Raw genomic sequence first — 17,023 nt, forward strand, 5'->3', positions numbered from 1 at the left:
ATACCAGACCTAATGGTAGGCATATCATACATGTGCATTTCCTTTCTCTTCCAGAAAGAAGTCATGACTCCTATTTTCTAATCTAAATTGAGTTACTATCCAAGAAGTTCAGGGAGTTCTAAGGGGCAAACCAAAACCCTGTATGTTTTATTATCATGACACAGCAGTACGTTGGACTTTTAAAATAATTCAGCTCAAAGCTTTGAAGTCACTGTGATTGAAAAATGTCACTTCCTTAGAGTCAGCACTTTCTAAGTCTCTCCATAGTTTTCATATCTTTTAATTTTTATTTTTGTCATTAGAAACAACCCTGAACGTTGTTTCCAAAATTAGGTTCCTAATTCTTGTTGTCCATTTTCTTAACTGTGTAATTTTATTTATGACATATTTTATTTACATTTTCTGTTTTGATGATGGAAGATCTCTGGTTGGTCTGGGTCCTGATATTTGATTCTCAGATCGGAATTCTTCTTGCATGTTGCTGACACTGTTTTTCACTTACCTGCTCTTGCTCTGCTCAGGGTATCAGGGTGATGGGAGAGTCTGCACCCTCATAGACCGCTGCTCGGTCAGTAACGGAGGCTGCCACCCACAGGCGTCATGCTCCTCGGCTCTAGGTAATGACTCATCTCTCCCTCTGGTTTGGGGTATTTTAGGATGACCTTCTAAAGCAAATCAACCTTTTAAAATCAAAATCCTCTACTTCCAAAATTCTTACTTTGGTCTTCAAACCAAATATCAATCCATGTTATAAAACTATACAATTGGATTTTTTATGATTTGCTGTAGTTTTTGCAAGTTTTTCCCAAGATAATTAAGCCAGCAGATAGATTCATGACTGTATTCCAGCAGCAAGGAGAGGAGGAAGGAAGAACATGTCAGTTGTCTCTAAGGACTCCCCTTTCTGGGCCTTTGGCCTGACTGAGTGAGGTGGCTAAGTGTGGCTGCAAGGAAGGTTGGGAAATATAGTCTTTATTCCAGGTGCCCATGCCCTCAGTTAAAATAAAGAGTTCCTAAAAAGTAAATAAATAAATAAATAAAGAGTTCTCTACTAAAAAAGAAAAAAAATGGATCCAGGGCAAACCTTCAGGATCTGCAGTGTTACATAAAAGCTTCACCTACTAAAACTTTAAAAATACATGCATATTACTAAACTTTTTTTTTTCAAGAATAAATAATTTATTTGCTTATTAACAGTCTGTACAAATATACATTTACCCCACCCTTGACAATAATGTGTACTACAGTGAGTTTTCATTTTCATCAATTTTATAGGCAAAAATTGCCTTCTTGTTATTTTAATTTTGACTAAATCAAAAAACTTTGATTAGTACTAATTAAATAATGAAAAATTTCACATATTTACTAGCCATTTAATTTTTTTAAGGTCATTTGTTCATCTGCTATCTTACTGATCTGTGAAATTTCATTTTGTACTATGAGGATATTATCTCATTATTTTATACTTTATATATATTTTTCTTGGCATGTGGTTTTTATTTTAATTTTATGATAGTGTTTTCTATTTAGAAGTTTAAATTTTTTATGTGGTCCAAAAGGTAAATCTTTCGTTTTAGCATTTCTCCTCTTAGAATTTGGCCTTCCCTACCAAACTCTTTGAAAGTCAAGTATTGACACATGGTCCTTCTTACTTTCATTTATTTTTAATATTAAAATCTTTGATCTTTTCAGGATTTATTGTTTTTGTCCAAATAGGTGTCTCCAACTCCATTTATTGAATTATATATCATATCTCATGCTATTTAAAAATACTGCCTTTATTTTACTAACTTGTCATATATATGCACATGTCACATATATCTCACATATATATGAGAGAATATAAATGTGTATGTATGCACATATTAAATATATATGTATGACTATTTAAGTGTTTGTTAAATGATTAACAGCCTACTGAAGTGGTTAGGAGTTGAATTCTAGAAGATTGCACTTTATTTTTCCCTTGGCTCCACCATGTTCTAGCTATGGGTCTGTGATCAAGGCACTTAATCTCTCTGTGCTTTGTCTTCATCCATAAATGGAGCTTTTATAATGATATGTATTTCTAGGGCTCAGTATGTGTACAGATACCATCATTGCAGGAATGCTCTTTCCTGCTGTCAACCCCTCCTTGATAGGAAACTCCCTTTCCCCTTGCTGGGTCTCACACTTTTTTTTTTACAACTCAGGACTATGACATACGGACTGACAGCACCAGTGTCAATCTGTAAATAAAGTATTGATAATGTGTCCTGTCTTTCTTATTCTTAAGATTAAAAACTAGGGGAAAAAAAGATTCTAAATCTTTTCACCTCACACTTTGCCTTGTCTGCCCCAGGGTATGCGCAGACTTTGAGCATTCCTTCTCTAGACCACAGAGCCTGAGTTTTCTTCCTGGACCTGCACTTACATTTCCATCTCTATTTCCAAACAGGTTCCTTACCTCTTTGCACTTGTCTTCCGGGGTATACTGGAAGTGGTTATGGACCAAATGGATGTGTGCAACTCAGTAATATTTGCCTGAGTCAGCCCTGTGTAAATGGACAATGCATTGTGAGTCCTTTGTTCTTCCTAAGGGAACTGAGTGCTGGAGAATAAATTTAGTTCTGTGCAATATGTTTTCTATGATTTATGAGTTTTAAGGTAATGATTCAAGCTTAAGATAAAGAGTTGTCAATAGCTTTCAGATAAAAGGTACGTAATGACTTTAGTTCCCAGGAAAAACCAATGAGTTCATTTTTTTCTCTCAGTGATTTACAAAGCAGTAAAACAAAGCCTACAGTTTGACCCAAATACATCCAATTTCTTATTCTTTGGAATTAATATTTAAATGAATTAGTAGTTAGGCTCCTGGAAGATGCTTGTGGTTCAACACCTTCTCCTTGAAATATGTAGCATGCTGTTCTTTATTACTTAGGTTGGGTCATGATTACTGTCTGTCCCTGCATTCTGTGACATGGTGTTTCTTCTTTCCTCAGGAAACAGTCTCTGGTTATGTCTGTAAGTGTGAATCAGGCTGGACTGGTGTCAACTGTACAGAAAACATCAATGAGTGTCTGAGCAACCCCTGTCTGAATGGGGGAACCTGTGTGGACGGCGCTAATGCTTTCAGTTGTGAATGCACACATTTCTGGACTGGATTTCTCTGTCACATTCCCCAGGAAGGTACACTCAACATCTCTTATACCACAGATGCTCACAGTTTAGAAGTGTCATCCTTGAGTCCTGCTGTAGCTTTTCCACTGAACAACCTCCTTTCATGTTCAGTTGCTCAAAGGTTTAGAACTAAGTCTTCCCTTGCAGAAATGGTCTGAAATTCACAAGGTAAGATAAGGCAAATTCAACTTAAGCCATACAAATCTTTTCATAAAAGAAAACATTAATATTTTCCATTTTCATAATGTCCCTTTTGAAAGCAAAATATACTAAGTTATTATAGTTTTCTAAGGGAGAGTCTTCTCTATAGCAGCCATTTCATTTCTTTGGAATATTACAGATACTCATGTCACTCTCCTGTTCTAGAATATACAGTGGCTCCCTTTTGCCTGTTAAATAAAGATCAGGACCAGGTGGTTTTTTTTTGGTTGTTTTGTTTGCTTTTTAAATTTAAAATAAAAAAATGTCTTTAGCATACTGAGGAATACAAAAGGAGTATATGTGAAAAATATATATGTATATATCTTATAAATATATAAAAGAGCTTTTGCCCTCAAGGAGTTTAGTTGTGGAATAAAGACATTTAAACTTAAAATGATATAAAAGACTCAATTATAGCACAAAGAAGACAACCTTTGGATTCTGCATTTCTGGGTTTTTCAGATTCTCCATTTAGTAACCACAGTCTCAAGGAAGTAGCTTAATTTCTGAACTTCAGTTTTCTTATTTTTAAAATGGAGAAAACCATGTATACCTCCAAATGCCAAATGAAGGTACTGAAGGTTACTAGATAACATGCAAAGCACCTAGTGAAATGAGAGTTAATATTACACTGCGAATGAACCTGGGAGACTGTTTTTCAATCATCCTCTATAATCAAGCCTCACCCTAACCATCTAATCTTTTCTTCACTAGTTCCCTAAAAGTATGCCCTTTCAAGCCAGACAGCTTTTCTTATCTCCTGATGCCATGTGCCACCACATTTCTGCTGTGTTCCTTTATTTGGAAAATTTGTCTCCCCAGACCTCTCCAAAATCCTTCTTTGCTTCCCATCAGAATGTATCTGTCCCCAAGGAAGTCTTCGTACTCAGCCTTCTCCATAAACCTCTTCTGACTGCTCCTCCTGTCCCTCATTCCTCCTGATTTAAATCAGCGCATCTACTGGGGCTTTATTGTGTGTTTAGGACTCTGGTAGACCCTGTGGAACAATAAGGAAACAGAAAATAAAATAGTCTCCACCTACTTTGAGCGTTTCTTCCAGTTGAGGAGACAAGGTTGTTATGGCAGAGGGGAGACAAGAATTAAAGATAAGAATTAAATTGTGTGCGGTCAGGTGTCACAGACACAGAGGGAATGAGGGCCAGAGGAAACACTGAGAGGCAGGGAAACTCAGGTGGAGATGAGGACACGTAAGCTGGACTCTGAGCACAAGGTGGGAATTGAGTAGTTGTTGAAGGAAGAAGGAGACCGATGGGAAGAAAGAATGGCAGGCTTTTGTCTCCAACATGAATTACTCAGACTCTCTAAAGGCTTCAGGGGCAGAGTGGGAGTTGCCTGGCCTCTTCCTTTCCAGCGTCTCTGAAAAGCGTGTTTTCCTCTGCAGTGTGTGGAGAGTCCCTCTCGGGGATGAATGGAAGCTTCAGCTTCATGAGCCCTGATGTTGCTTATGCTCATGACATTAACTGCTTCTGGGTTATCCAAACTGAAGAGGGAAAGGTAAATACAGCGTCTTCCAGCCACACTGTGTTTCATTTATATATATGAATATGTACTACATGTGTATATTACATTATTTTACATATAATGATAATTCAACTATCATATATTGAGGACTTTGGGCAAGCTCCGGGAGATGGTGAGGGACAGGGAAGCCTGGCATGCTTCAGTCCATGGGGTCACAAAGAGTCAGACATGACTTGGCAACTGAACAACAACAAAATATTGAGGACTTTGTAAGTATCAGGCTTTGGGCTAAGTATTTTGTATACCTTTCTCGAAAACTTACACTAGCTCTTTTAATTGAAGTATTGGTATCCTCATTTGTGTAGATGAAATAATGGAAACTATGAGAAGCTAAGTAATTGGAAAAGCTTCTATTTATCCCTGAGAGGGACTCTCCACACACTGCAGAGGAAAAGAAGTTGAACTGTGCACTTTGCAGTGTTTTTAAAAACACTCTCTAGCTGGTAATTGGGCCAGTTGGATTTTAAAGCCAAGTTTGTCTTTCAAAGCCTGTGCTTTGTCCAGTACAGACACTTCTTTACATGGGTTGGCTGACGGCAAGTCAGCCATTTGTAAAGTCACATTGTCACCAAACTGGTAGTGATCATTCAATGTTACGTTGATCATTACGCCAAAATGGGGACTGCTGTTAAGATGGTTTCCTTATCCAGGTCTTCCCTGATAGCACACTCTCCAAGTGTGCTGTGTTCATTGCTTCACATATGTTTAATTATTGCATTTTAACTCCCATCGCCTCATTTACCCTTGAGCAGCTGAGACGTCTGTCCAAGGGTATGAGGTCTTTAAGTGGCCTGCAGGGACCTGAACCCAGGCCATTCGACTCCAGTGACTGGACTGCTGGGCAAATGGTCTTCAAATTAAGATCCTAGCCCAAGGTTTTTAGTGCTTTTATCTCCAGCATTACTCAGACTTTTCCAAATATTTATTCCTCAACCACCTCATGGACTCATTAAAGTAAAGTTGTATGTCTGACTAGCTAAGGCTTTCCCTTGAAATACTATTAACTTTTCCCAGCAAACTAATGTTGCAGAGGTCATTGTCAAGGTCAGAAATATTTTTTCCCTTGAGCAAGGATTCTTTGGGGTCTGGTGATCCCACAATAGAGTAAACTCCAAAGTTGATCTCCCAGTGGGTATGTTATGTGAATTTCCTTCCTTCCATTTAGTTTTCATGAATTCTGTTTCCTGACATTGAAAACATGTTTCTTTCAAGAAAAAATCATTTTGTGAAAAAATTTTAATGCTTTTCTTGTGAGCTTGTAAAAAAACTTTATGCTGTTTTGATTATTGTGAATTTTCTTATCCCCATCACAGTTTACATAATGCAGTTTATATAATATTGAAATAAGGATACTTCAATTTATAAACGTTTATTTGATTTTCATTGAAATTGCTTCAAGGACAAAAATGATGTAATGTTGGGTAAGAGATGTTAAAAGTACCCTAGCATAGCATTTCAAAAACATCCTGATTCCCTTTTTCATGAGCTGAATGCTGTGGTGGTTTTAGATCATAAATTAGATTCTTTCAACAACCACCTTCTGATAGTTTGGCTGTTTCAGATGAGGTTGTCAGCACAAAATCTTTTATGTTTCTTTAGTCATATTACTATATTCAAGTCTGCGCAGTCTAACATTTTAACTTGGAGGCATATTTATATGTTTATTCTCACCTACTTGCATACTCAGAACTCTTCATAGTACCTTTCCCTGATGTCTGCTCTTGGTATTTCTCATCCCTTAATGACATCCAAACACCAAAGATGAATACCTATTATACAGGCCTACACCCTAGGCCATCCATCCAGACTGGGTATCAGTTGAGAGGTTCAGAGACCCCTAATAGCTGAGAAAATAAGAGAAGCGAAAGGCAAAGGAGAAAAGGAAAGATATAAGCATCTGAATGCAGAGTTCTAAAGAATAGCAAGAAGAGATAAGAAAGCCTTCCTCAGTGCTCAATGCAAAGAAATAGAGGAAAACAACAGAATGGGAAAGACTAGAGGTCTCTTCAAGAAAATTAGAGATACCAAGGGAAATTTCATGCAAAGATGGGAACAATAAAGGACAGAAGAAGTATGGACCTAACAGAAGCAGAAGATATTAAGAAGTAGTGGCAAGAATACACAGAAGAACTGTACAAAAAGGATATTAATGATGCAGATAACCACAATGGTTATTGCAATGGTAAACCACAATGGTGTGATTGCTCATCTAGAGCTAGACATCTTAGAGTGCGAAGTGAAGTAGGCCTTAGGAAGCATCACTATGACCAAAGCTAGTGGAGATGATGGAATTCCAGTTGAGCTATTTCAAACCCTAAAATGATGCTGTTAAAATGCTGCATTCAATATGCCAGCAAATTTGGAAAACTCAGTAGTGGCCACAGGACAGGAAAAGGACAGTTTTCATTCCAATCCCAAAGAAAGGCAATGCCAAAGAAAGTTCAAACTACCACACAATTGCACTCATTTCATATGCTAGCATAGTAATGCTCAAAATTCTCCAAGCTAAGCTTCAACAGTACGTGAACTGTGAACTTCCAGATGTTCAAGCTGGATTTAGAAAATGTAGAGGAACCAGCGATCAAATTGCCAATGTCCCAATCATAGAAAAAAACAAGAGAATTCCAGAAAAACATCTATTGCTTCCCTGACACACTAAAGCCTTTGATTCACAATAAACTAATATGAAAGTAAAAAGTGAAAGTGTAATCACTCAGTCCTGTCCGACCTTTGCAACCCCATGGACTGCAGCCTACCAGGCTCCTCTGTCCATGGGATTTTCCAGGCAAGAGTACTGGAGTGGGTTATCATTGCCTTCTCTGAAACTAATATGAGACCACCTTATCTGCCTCCTGAGAGGTCTGTGTGCAGGTCAAGAAGCAACAGTTAGAACCACACATGGAACAATGAACTGCTTCCAGATTGGGAAAGGAGTACGTCACTATATATTGTCACCCTGCTTATTTAACTTATATACAGGGTACATCATGCAAAATGCCTGGCTGGATGAAGGACAAGCTGGAATTAAAATTGCTGGGAGAAATATCAATAACCTCAGATATGCAGGTGACACCACCCTTATGGCAGAAAGTGAAGAACTAAAGAGCCTCTTGATGGAGTTGAAAGAGGAGAGTGAAAAATCTGGTTTAAAAGTCAACATTCCAAAAACTAAGATCATGGCATCCAGTCCCATCACTTCATGGCAAATAGATGGGGAAACAATGGAAACAGTGAGAGACTTTCTTTTCTTGGGCTCTAAAATCACTGCAGATGGTGACTGCAGCCATGAAATTAAAAGATGCTTGCTCCTTGGAAGAAAAGCTATGACCAACCTAGACAGCATATTAAAAAGCAGAGATGTTACTTTGCCAACAAATATCCATCTAGTCAAAGCTCTGGTTTTTCCAGTAGTCATGTATGGATGTGAGAGTTGGACCATAAAGAAGGCTGACTGCCAGAGAATTGATGCTTTCAAACTGTGATGTTGGAAAAGACTTTTGAAAGTTCCTTGGACTGCATGTAGATCAAACCAGTCAACCCTGAAGGAAATCAACCCTGAATGTTCATTGGAAGGACTGATGCTGAAGCTGAAACTCCAATACTTTGGCCACCTGATGCAAAGAGCTGACTCATTAGAAAAGACCCTGATGCTGGGAAAGATTGAAGGTGGGAGGAGAAGGGGACAACAGAGGATGAGATGGTTGGATGGCATCACTGACTGAATGCACATGAGTTTGAGCAAACTCTGGGAGATGGTGATGGACAGGGAAGCCTGGTGTGCTACAGTCCATGGGGTCTCAAAGAATCGGACATGACTGAGCAACTGAGCAACAACAAAGGAAGCAGCATCCCTGGGGGTCACTGATGAATTACGAGTAGGCTGCAGGCTATTTATTAGTCAGTTAAATTTAATTCAAGGTAGATAGTCATATTATATGTTATTGATTTGGAAGCACTCTTAGCTATACATTTGGAGTGACTTTGTTTAATGAACTTTATGATTAATGAAATCTAGGTAAATCTGTTTCATTAACGCATTGAACAATAACTTAATGGGTATAATGTTTCAGTTACACAAGGTGAATAAGTTCTAGAGATCTGCCATACAACATTGTTCCTATAGGTACCAATACAGCATTGTGCACTCAAAATGTAAGAAGGTAGATCACATGCTATGTTCTTACAAGGAAGAGAGAGAGGAAAAATGAGAGAGAGAGAGAAGGAAATTGGAAGCTGTTGGTTATGTCTATTATATTGACTCCATTCATGATGTCACAGGTGTTTACATATTTGCAAACTTCTCAAACTGTACACATTAAATATGTACAGTTCTTTGTACCTCAGTAAAGCCATTACAAATCCATCTTGTTAATATTGAGATTTTTGATATTAGCTGAAGTTAAGTCTAAGCAATTTTTAACACATTTTACTTAATATATAGAATTGCCATACATGTTTGTGGATAATTAGGTAATAGGAAATTATAGATCTGTCTCTTGAAAGGGACTCAATAGAAATGCTTCCAATTAGTAGGAGAAATTCCTTAGAATTAACATAGAAGTGGAAAATAATCTCTCATGACCTTTTTTCTTTTTTCAGGTACTGCGGATCACTTTCACTTTTTTTCAATTAGAACCCACAAACAACTGCCCACACGAGTTTCTTCAGATTCACGATGGAGATTCCTCTGCAGCACATCAGCTCGGACGATTCTGTGGCTCCAACCCCCCTCACGAGCTCCTCAGTAGTGACAACGCCCTCTATTTTCATCTCTATTCTGAACATTTAAGAAGTGAAAGAGGCTTTACAATAAGATGGGAAACACAGCTACCAGGTAAGTGTAAACATGGAGAGAAATAAAGCAAGCTCTTGAGGCTACATAAATTGTTGATCAGTATTAGACTTTTGGATACATTAGCTGTTTTGAGATCTCAGTTCTATAATTATTTTAAAATTAAAAAAAAAAAACCTAAAATGCAGTGGCCTTCCATTTTATGTTCAGAAATAATAAAATATATGTGAACTGAAAGAGTTTAAACAGCATGAGTCTTAAAAGGTCCCTTATGAAATTACTAAACAGCATTTTTATAATCTCTATTAGTAAATACTGCAGGGGTGTTACTGAGGACTCTGCCTCTTCCTTCACTTAGTACTTTTCTTTTTTTTATCTTCATGTCATATGATGATTTGTTCCTTTGTGGTTAGCTTGTTTTTGGTGCTCTAGTTTTTAAACTTTTTTACTATGAATTTTTTTAACATATAAAAAAGTGAGAACAGCACTCTGAACCTCCAGTTCATTCATCAATAAATTTGTGAATCTATTTCTGAAATTTCTCATCTTTTCAATTGGTTTATTTATCCTTGTGCCCCATTGGCTTAGTAGTGAAGCTTGAAATCTGGTTGTGTAAAACCTCTAACCTTGTTCTTCAAAAATATGCTAGATCCTTACACATGCAACTTGTTAACTTCCCTCAACAATCTGCTGCTTCAATTCAAGTCTTGTTGAATCTGTGATGAATTGGGAAGAAATGACTTCTTAAAAATATTGACCCTGACAATCCATGAACATGGACTATTTCTTTATTTACTTAGTTCTCTTCTAATTTAGCAATGGTTAGTAGATTCCCATGCTTAAGTATTCCACAGCTTTTATTAATTTTTTCCCTAGCTATTTAATATTTTGTTAAATGATATTGTTTTTTCTAAATTTTTTATTATTTTTAATATATAGAGGTAATCCTGTGTATACTTATTTTAAAATATTTGGTTTTGAACCCAGCTGTATTGCTAATTCACTCATCAATTCTAACCATTTTTCAGTAGAGCCTTTTGGATTTCTGTACATACACAGTGATATTATCTGTGAATTTGTTATGTAACCTGTTTTTCTACTTTCTTGCCAATCTTTGTAACTGTTATTTCTCTTCCTTGACTTATTTCTTTGCTTGGCCAGAATTTCTAATATAACAGTGAATGAAAGTGATGGAGTGAGTATCACTGTCTTGTTGCCAACCTCATGGGGAAATGTTCAGTATTCTGCCTTTAAATATCCTGTTTTAGCTGTTAAGTTTTTGTAAATAACTTTTATCACATTAAGGAAGTTCACTCTGAATTATTATGGCTGGATAACATATGACACACAAATTTAGCATTGTGGAGCATTAATCACCTTATTATATTTCTGACTTTGTGGACCAGGAATTTGGAAAGGGCTCAGCATGGCAATAATCACTTGACCTCTTAAACAGTTACAATCAGATATTGGCTGGGACTGTAGTCATCTAAAGGCTCAGTGAGGCTGGAAATCCAATATGACTCAGTCATTTGGCTAACAATTGGTGCTGGCCTCTGGATGAGAATTCAACCAGGCTGTTGACGTGAATGCCTACCTGTAGCCCCTCTCCTGTGGTGGTCTTAGTAGTGGAAGCCCCTGTAGTGGAACTTCTTTCCAGCACTGGTTTCTCTCAGAATATGCATTGCAACAGGACCAGGCAGGTACCACATAACTGTTATTGACCTTTCCTTAGAGGTCATATTGTGCTATTTCTGCTATATTTTCAACTGGCTGAAGCAGTCACAGGAATACCGTGGAGGTCCAGTGGCTAAGAAAGACTGTGCTTTCACTGCTGAGGATGTGGGTTCAGTCCTTAGTCAGAGAACTAAGATCCCACAAGCTGTGTGGTGTGGCCAAAAGATAGAAAAGAAAAAAAAAATTGTTTGAAGCAGTCATAAGCCCACCCATATTCAAGAGGAAGAGCCACAGACCCTACTTCTCCATGGGAGAAGTGCCAAATAATTTATGAACATTTTTCAACTATCACCTTTTATTTCTAGCTTATTATGAATGGATGCTAAAACATTAAATACTTTTTCTAAATCTTTTGAGATATGATTTTCTCCTCTGCTTCTGTCATTTTTTCCCTCCCTTCTCTCCTTCTGGGTTTCAAATTACACACAGAGGTTTGGGCTTTGTCTCCTATTTCCTGTTGGTTGGTCTGCAGTCTTCGCCTTTGTGTTTTCAGCTTAGGCTTTGGCTAAGGACCCAAGGACACAGTTTTTTGGATGCTATTTTCATGCAGCTGCCTTTTCTGTAATACTCTGTTCGCAAGTCCCAGCCACTTTCTTGGCCCAACAATCTGAGTTTCGTTTCTTTCACCAGCAAGAATATTGCTGTTGCTGCTGGGCCCCACTGCCCTGCACTGCAGGTTGAGAAATGCACACAGGGAGTGTTTGATCAAATTCAGTTTTGTTTTTGCAAAAATAATTACATCAGGAGGTACTTTTCACTTTTCAGAGAACTCTTTGTTTATATCTCTATTCTTTTTAGAAGCTCTTCACATTTTAGGGATATTAACTCATTGCATTATATGTTTTCCCTAGCTTTCTATTAATATTTTGCTTTGCTTATGGCACTTTCTTTATTTCTTTAACTTATATGATAATTTTTTAAAATACTAAGTTTTAAAAAAGCTTTTCTTCCTCTGAGCAACTGAGATGTTTTCTCATTAGAAACAGTGAGAATCATGTAACTAAATTTGTTTCACTTTTGGCCTTGGTAGTGAAAAATTTTTTAATAACCTGCATAGTTATGTGAATTTCACAACTTGTATATGTGAAATATCACTTTATTTTACTGTTTTCTAATTTATATTTACTCCAGTCTAGATTTATATCTAGATTTCTGGGTTTTTTTTCTATTTTTATAGTAACATACAATAGCCATCACAGATGATATGCAGTTTTAAGGGGTTAGTGGGGTAGAGTGGAGGTGAGGTGGTGGAGTGGGTTCAGAAAGCCGGATGCCATTCTTCCTCAACTCCATTCCTGAGAAGGTGGTTCAACCACCCACAGATATGTGAATTTCTTCATTTATAAAATGAATGGTCTGTATCTCAGGGTTAAGACTGCTAGTCTTCTCAAATGAAAATTATGTAGCACTGAACTTTTCTAATGTATAAAATGACCTAGTTTGTTCAAAGACTTAGGGGCTGACAGAAGTTCCAGAAATTTTTAAGAGTTAATGCACAAAAGGGAAGGGTAGGGATAAATTAGGAGATTGGGATCAACAGATACACCCTACTGTATATAAAATAGATAAACAATAAGGACCTACTGTTAAGGCTAGGGAACTATATTCAATATCTTGTAACAACTTATAATGGAAAAAATCTGAAAAAGAATATATATATATTTTTTCTGAATCACTTTACTGTTTACCTGAAACTAACATTGTAAATCAACTATAATAGAGTTAAGGTACAGGAATTATTCTCTTTCAAAGTGAAAAAATAAATCTGTCATCCCATTATTCATCACTCAGACAGTTCAGCGCTGCATTTTAAATCATATCACCATGAAATGGCTAATAAGCATGCAGCTTGATACAAGGGTGATTCACTTATTTATCTATTGGTACTCCTGGTTTTATAACTTTATCAAACTGGAAAACAGAAAGTCATGCTTAATTTATGTGGGTGTCTAAAACTGCACCTAGTTATTTATACAAAGCCTTTCTTCTTGCAGTAAAGGCTATGATAATTCTACATGAATTATAAGTTGTGTACAAATATGAAGTTATTTTTTCCTCTTATTTCAGAGTGCGGAGGTATGCTGACTGGAACTTATGGTTCTATTAAGTCCCCAGGGTATCCTGGAAAGTATCCTCCAGGAAGAGATTGTGTCTGGAGGGTGATAACTAGTCCTGACCTCCTGATCACATTTACTTTTGGGACCTTGAGCCTGGAGCACCATGATGACTGTAGCAAAGATTATCTTGAGGTAGACCATTATATTTACTTATTTATATAAAAAATACTTTTATTTATTTATTTATTTTTGCTGCGCTGGGTCTTCATTATTGTGTGCGGGCTTTCTCTAGTTGCGGAGAGCTGGGGCTGCTCTTCGTTGTGGTGCATGGGCTTCTCATTGCGGTGGCTTCTCTTGTTGTGAAGCAGGGGCTCTAGAGCATGGACTCAGTAGTTGTGCCACAGAGGCTTAGTTGCTCCCTGGCATGTGGGATCTTCCTGGACCAGGGATTGAACCTGTTCCCGACATTGGAAGGCAGATTCTTATCCAATGTACCACCAGAGAAGTCCAACAACTGGATTTAGATAGAATTTATCATGATATGATTAGAACTCAGGGAACTATTATTAGTGATGCCCTTGGATGACCAAAATTTGTTAGCAATAGTTAGATGTATTTACTCTTCAATAGGTAGCCGATGGACTTCTAGATCTTGCTAACTCCCTATTTTGTCAGCAGTGAACGTGTGGAGTCCTAACCACTGGACCGCCAGGGAATTCTCAGTAACTCTCCATCCTTAGCTATGCCAGCTTGTTGTTTCTTATGGGTTCCATTTAAATGTGGGAAACAGACTGCCCTGCCTTTCCCTGTCATTTCCCAGAAGCCTAGTTTCTTTCCATGGGAATAGCAGATTTTATAAAATCAACACCCAGGAACAGGTGTCTTCTCCATAGCAGAATCAAATCTTCAGTTGTCTGCTATAAACTTGCCAAGGTGTTTCACAAGTTGACTCTAGGGTTCCATGAAGAAAAATAACCTAATAGCAATTGTGTTTGGATTGCTGAAGGGTGTGCCTCACTGGCTGTTTTGATATTGTCACTGGGAAGAAAGAAGTCACCCTCTGTCCCTCCAGTTTATCATTAGTAAAAGATTAAAATATGAAAGAGGAAACATGTGGCATTTGTTATATTCAAATGCTATAAGCATGTAGGTCTATCAAAAACATGGCTCTCCATTTATAAACTGAAAAGATCATTGAGAAGATTGAATTCATATGTTGTTCCCATCTTGTTTACCACCATAAGTCTCTGAGTCCCTTGCAGCAGTGATAAAAGATAATATGGTTTCCCAAGTCCATTAGAGAAGAATGGAACATAATGGAGTTACTGATAAAAATGGAAGTGTATGGCTGCCAGACAGGAATCTCCATGAGCTGAAGTCATTAGTAATTTAGCATGTGTAATGGATTTGAAGCCTTTGGGAATGACTGGAAAATCTTGGCAAGATAATCCTGTAGATTTTGACATTAAAGTAAATTTTTTGGAAGTTAATTTCAATATATCCTGTTAATATCAAATTAGAGACAGTTTTTTCATTCCTACATGTTAATTCCTGGATATGCATGTAATGGAAAAGACCGATCATTCCATTAATATTGAAATGCCTCTCATTTCTCAAGAATATTTCAAGGAACTAGTTAAATTACTGGAATAAAGTAATGCTGCCGTATAACTTCGCTACCAGTAGAACAAATAATTTGAGTGGACAAAATTGGTCATATTAAAATATGATTTGGTTCATTGGTGCCCTGGTGTTCTATGCAGTACAGGATTTGCAATTACAACAGGATCATAGAATGGCTGGCATGATTATTTAAGAGATTAAAACCCAGCTAGTAAAAAGATTTGCTAAGGTCAGTCATCATTAGTGCAGTACTTAATTACTATTAAAAGTTTTACTTTTTAAATTCACAAAACTGTTTTTATGTTGCATCTAATCTCACATTACTTCCTTTCCCATCTCTGATCCTCCTGAGTATTTAGACCAAGCTGTGCGTCAGTGGATATTGTTGGCATTCCTTCTTCTTCTGTTTTCTTTGCTTATATTCACTTTTTCTTCTCGATCATTAGAAATTTATCATTTCAAAATGAACATCTGGAGAGTTCCCTGGCATCTCAGTGGTTAGGACCTGGTGCTTTTGTTGCAGAGGGTTCATCCCTGGTCCAGGAACTAAGATCCCACAAGCTGCATGGCATAACCATAAATGAATGAATGAACAATGAAAAGAAACCAAACACCTGAGGTTGGGGGAAACCTAGGAAAGAAAATATTGAAAAATTTTCATGAGACAAGTTCAGAGTATACATTTAGCCTCAGAGTTAAAATTCAGAGCGAAGGTAAGGCATCTGAATGATGGGAGGAGATTACCCTTCCCTGAACCCCAACTGTGTGCTGGATTCACAGGTGACAGGAGAACCTCCCAGAGCCATCACTTAAAAGACACAGCAAAAGAGACACAGATATATAGAACAGACTTTTGGACTCTGTGGGAGAGGGAGAGGGTGGGATGATTTGGGAGAATGGCATTGAAACATGTATACTATCATGTAAGAAACGAATCACCAGTCTAGGTTTGATACAGGATACAGGATGCTTGGGGCTGGTGCACTGGGATGACCCAGAGAGATGATATGGGGAGGGAGGTGGGAGGGGGGTTCAGGATTGGGAACTCATGTACACCCGTGGCAGAGTCATGTCAATGTATGGCAAAACCAATACAGTATTGTAAATTAAAAAATAAAATAAAAATTAATCAAAAAAAATTTTTTTTAAATAAAGAAGTAAAAAAAAAAAAAGATGAGTTTTCTAAAGTTAATGAACAAAATGGCTAGGCTTGTTAAAATCTGACCACTTTGAATGTAATGACTCCTCTTCTTGTTTTAGATTCGAGATGGTCCTTTGCATCAGGACCCTGTTCTTGGGAAATTCTGCACCACTCTCTCTGCACCCCCACTCCAGACTACGGGTCCCTTTGCCAGGATTCATTTCCATTCTGACAACCAGATTAATGACCAAGGGTTTCTTATCACCTACTTAACATCACCTTGTAAGTACCTTGATGACTGGGAACTTAATATCAACTTGAAGAATAGTGCTATGCTCATAGCTGTTCTGTTTTACTGTGAGGCTGAGGATGGCTTACTCATACTGATTATGTGTATTTATAAATATTTCTCTCATTGCTACAAATTTCTTTGTTTTCCCAGTGTTCTATTATTAATGTTATAATATTCCTTTGCCCCTAAATTCTGTGATCCACATTATGGTAAATATGTGTGAGGCCCCTAAAATGAAATAATTCATACATTAGTTCCTTAGCTGTTATTGGGTGCATTGTTAGGAGAAACAAAAGGGAAATGCAGTCTCTCTTGAGATATGTCAGATTTATAGCTATTTTACCTTTAACTTGCATTGATACCTTAAAGCAAACCAACAACAACAACAAAAAAAAACAGTGAAATGCTCCATCATTTTATTTTTTATTTTAGGTCTGTAGAGGATTTTGTTCTTCACATATATCATTGTGCCCTGATGA

The 17,023-nt window shown here is 37.3% G+C and overlaps 1 protein-coding gene across 1 annotated transcript in view; it reads left to right on the forward strand.

Moving 5' to 3' along the window:
- Positions 1-17,023, forward strand: part of CUBN (cubilin) — a 263,097-nt gene that overhangs the window by 17,789 nt on the left and 228,285 nt on the right. The window contains exons 10-16 of the mRNA XM_040248967.1: positions 522-617; positions 2,438-2,556; positions 2,982-3,168; positions 4,763-4,875; positions 9,502-9,736; positions 13,499-13,680; positions 16,372-16,534. Of these exons, the coding sequence (XP_040104901.1) occupies positions 522-617; positions 2,438-2,556; positions 2,982-3,168; positions 4,763-4,875; positions 9,502-9,736; positions 13,499-13,680; positions 16,372-16,534 (1,095 nt within the window). The remainder of the gene's footprint in view (positions 1-521; positions 618-2,437; positions 2,557-2,981; positions 3,169-4,762; positions 4,876-9,501; positions 9,737-13,498; positions 13,681-16,371; positions 16,535-17,023) is intronic.

Source organism: Oryx dammah, unplaced genomic scaffold (assembly GCF_014754425.2).
Source record: "Oryx dammah isolate SB20612 unplaced genomic scaffold, SCBI_Odam_1.1 HiC_scaffold_10, whole genome shotgun sequence".
Taxonomy (NCBI): Eukaryota; Metazoa; Chordata; class Mammalia; order Artiodactyla; family Bovidae; genus Oryx; species Oryx dammah.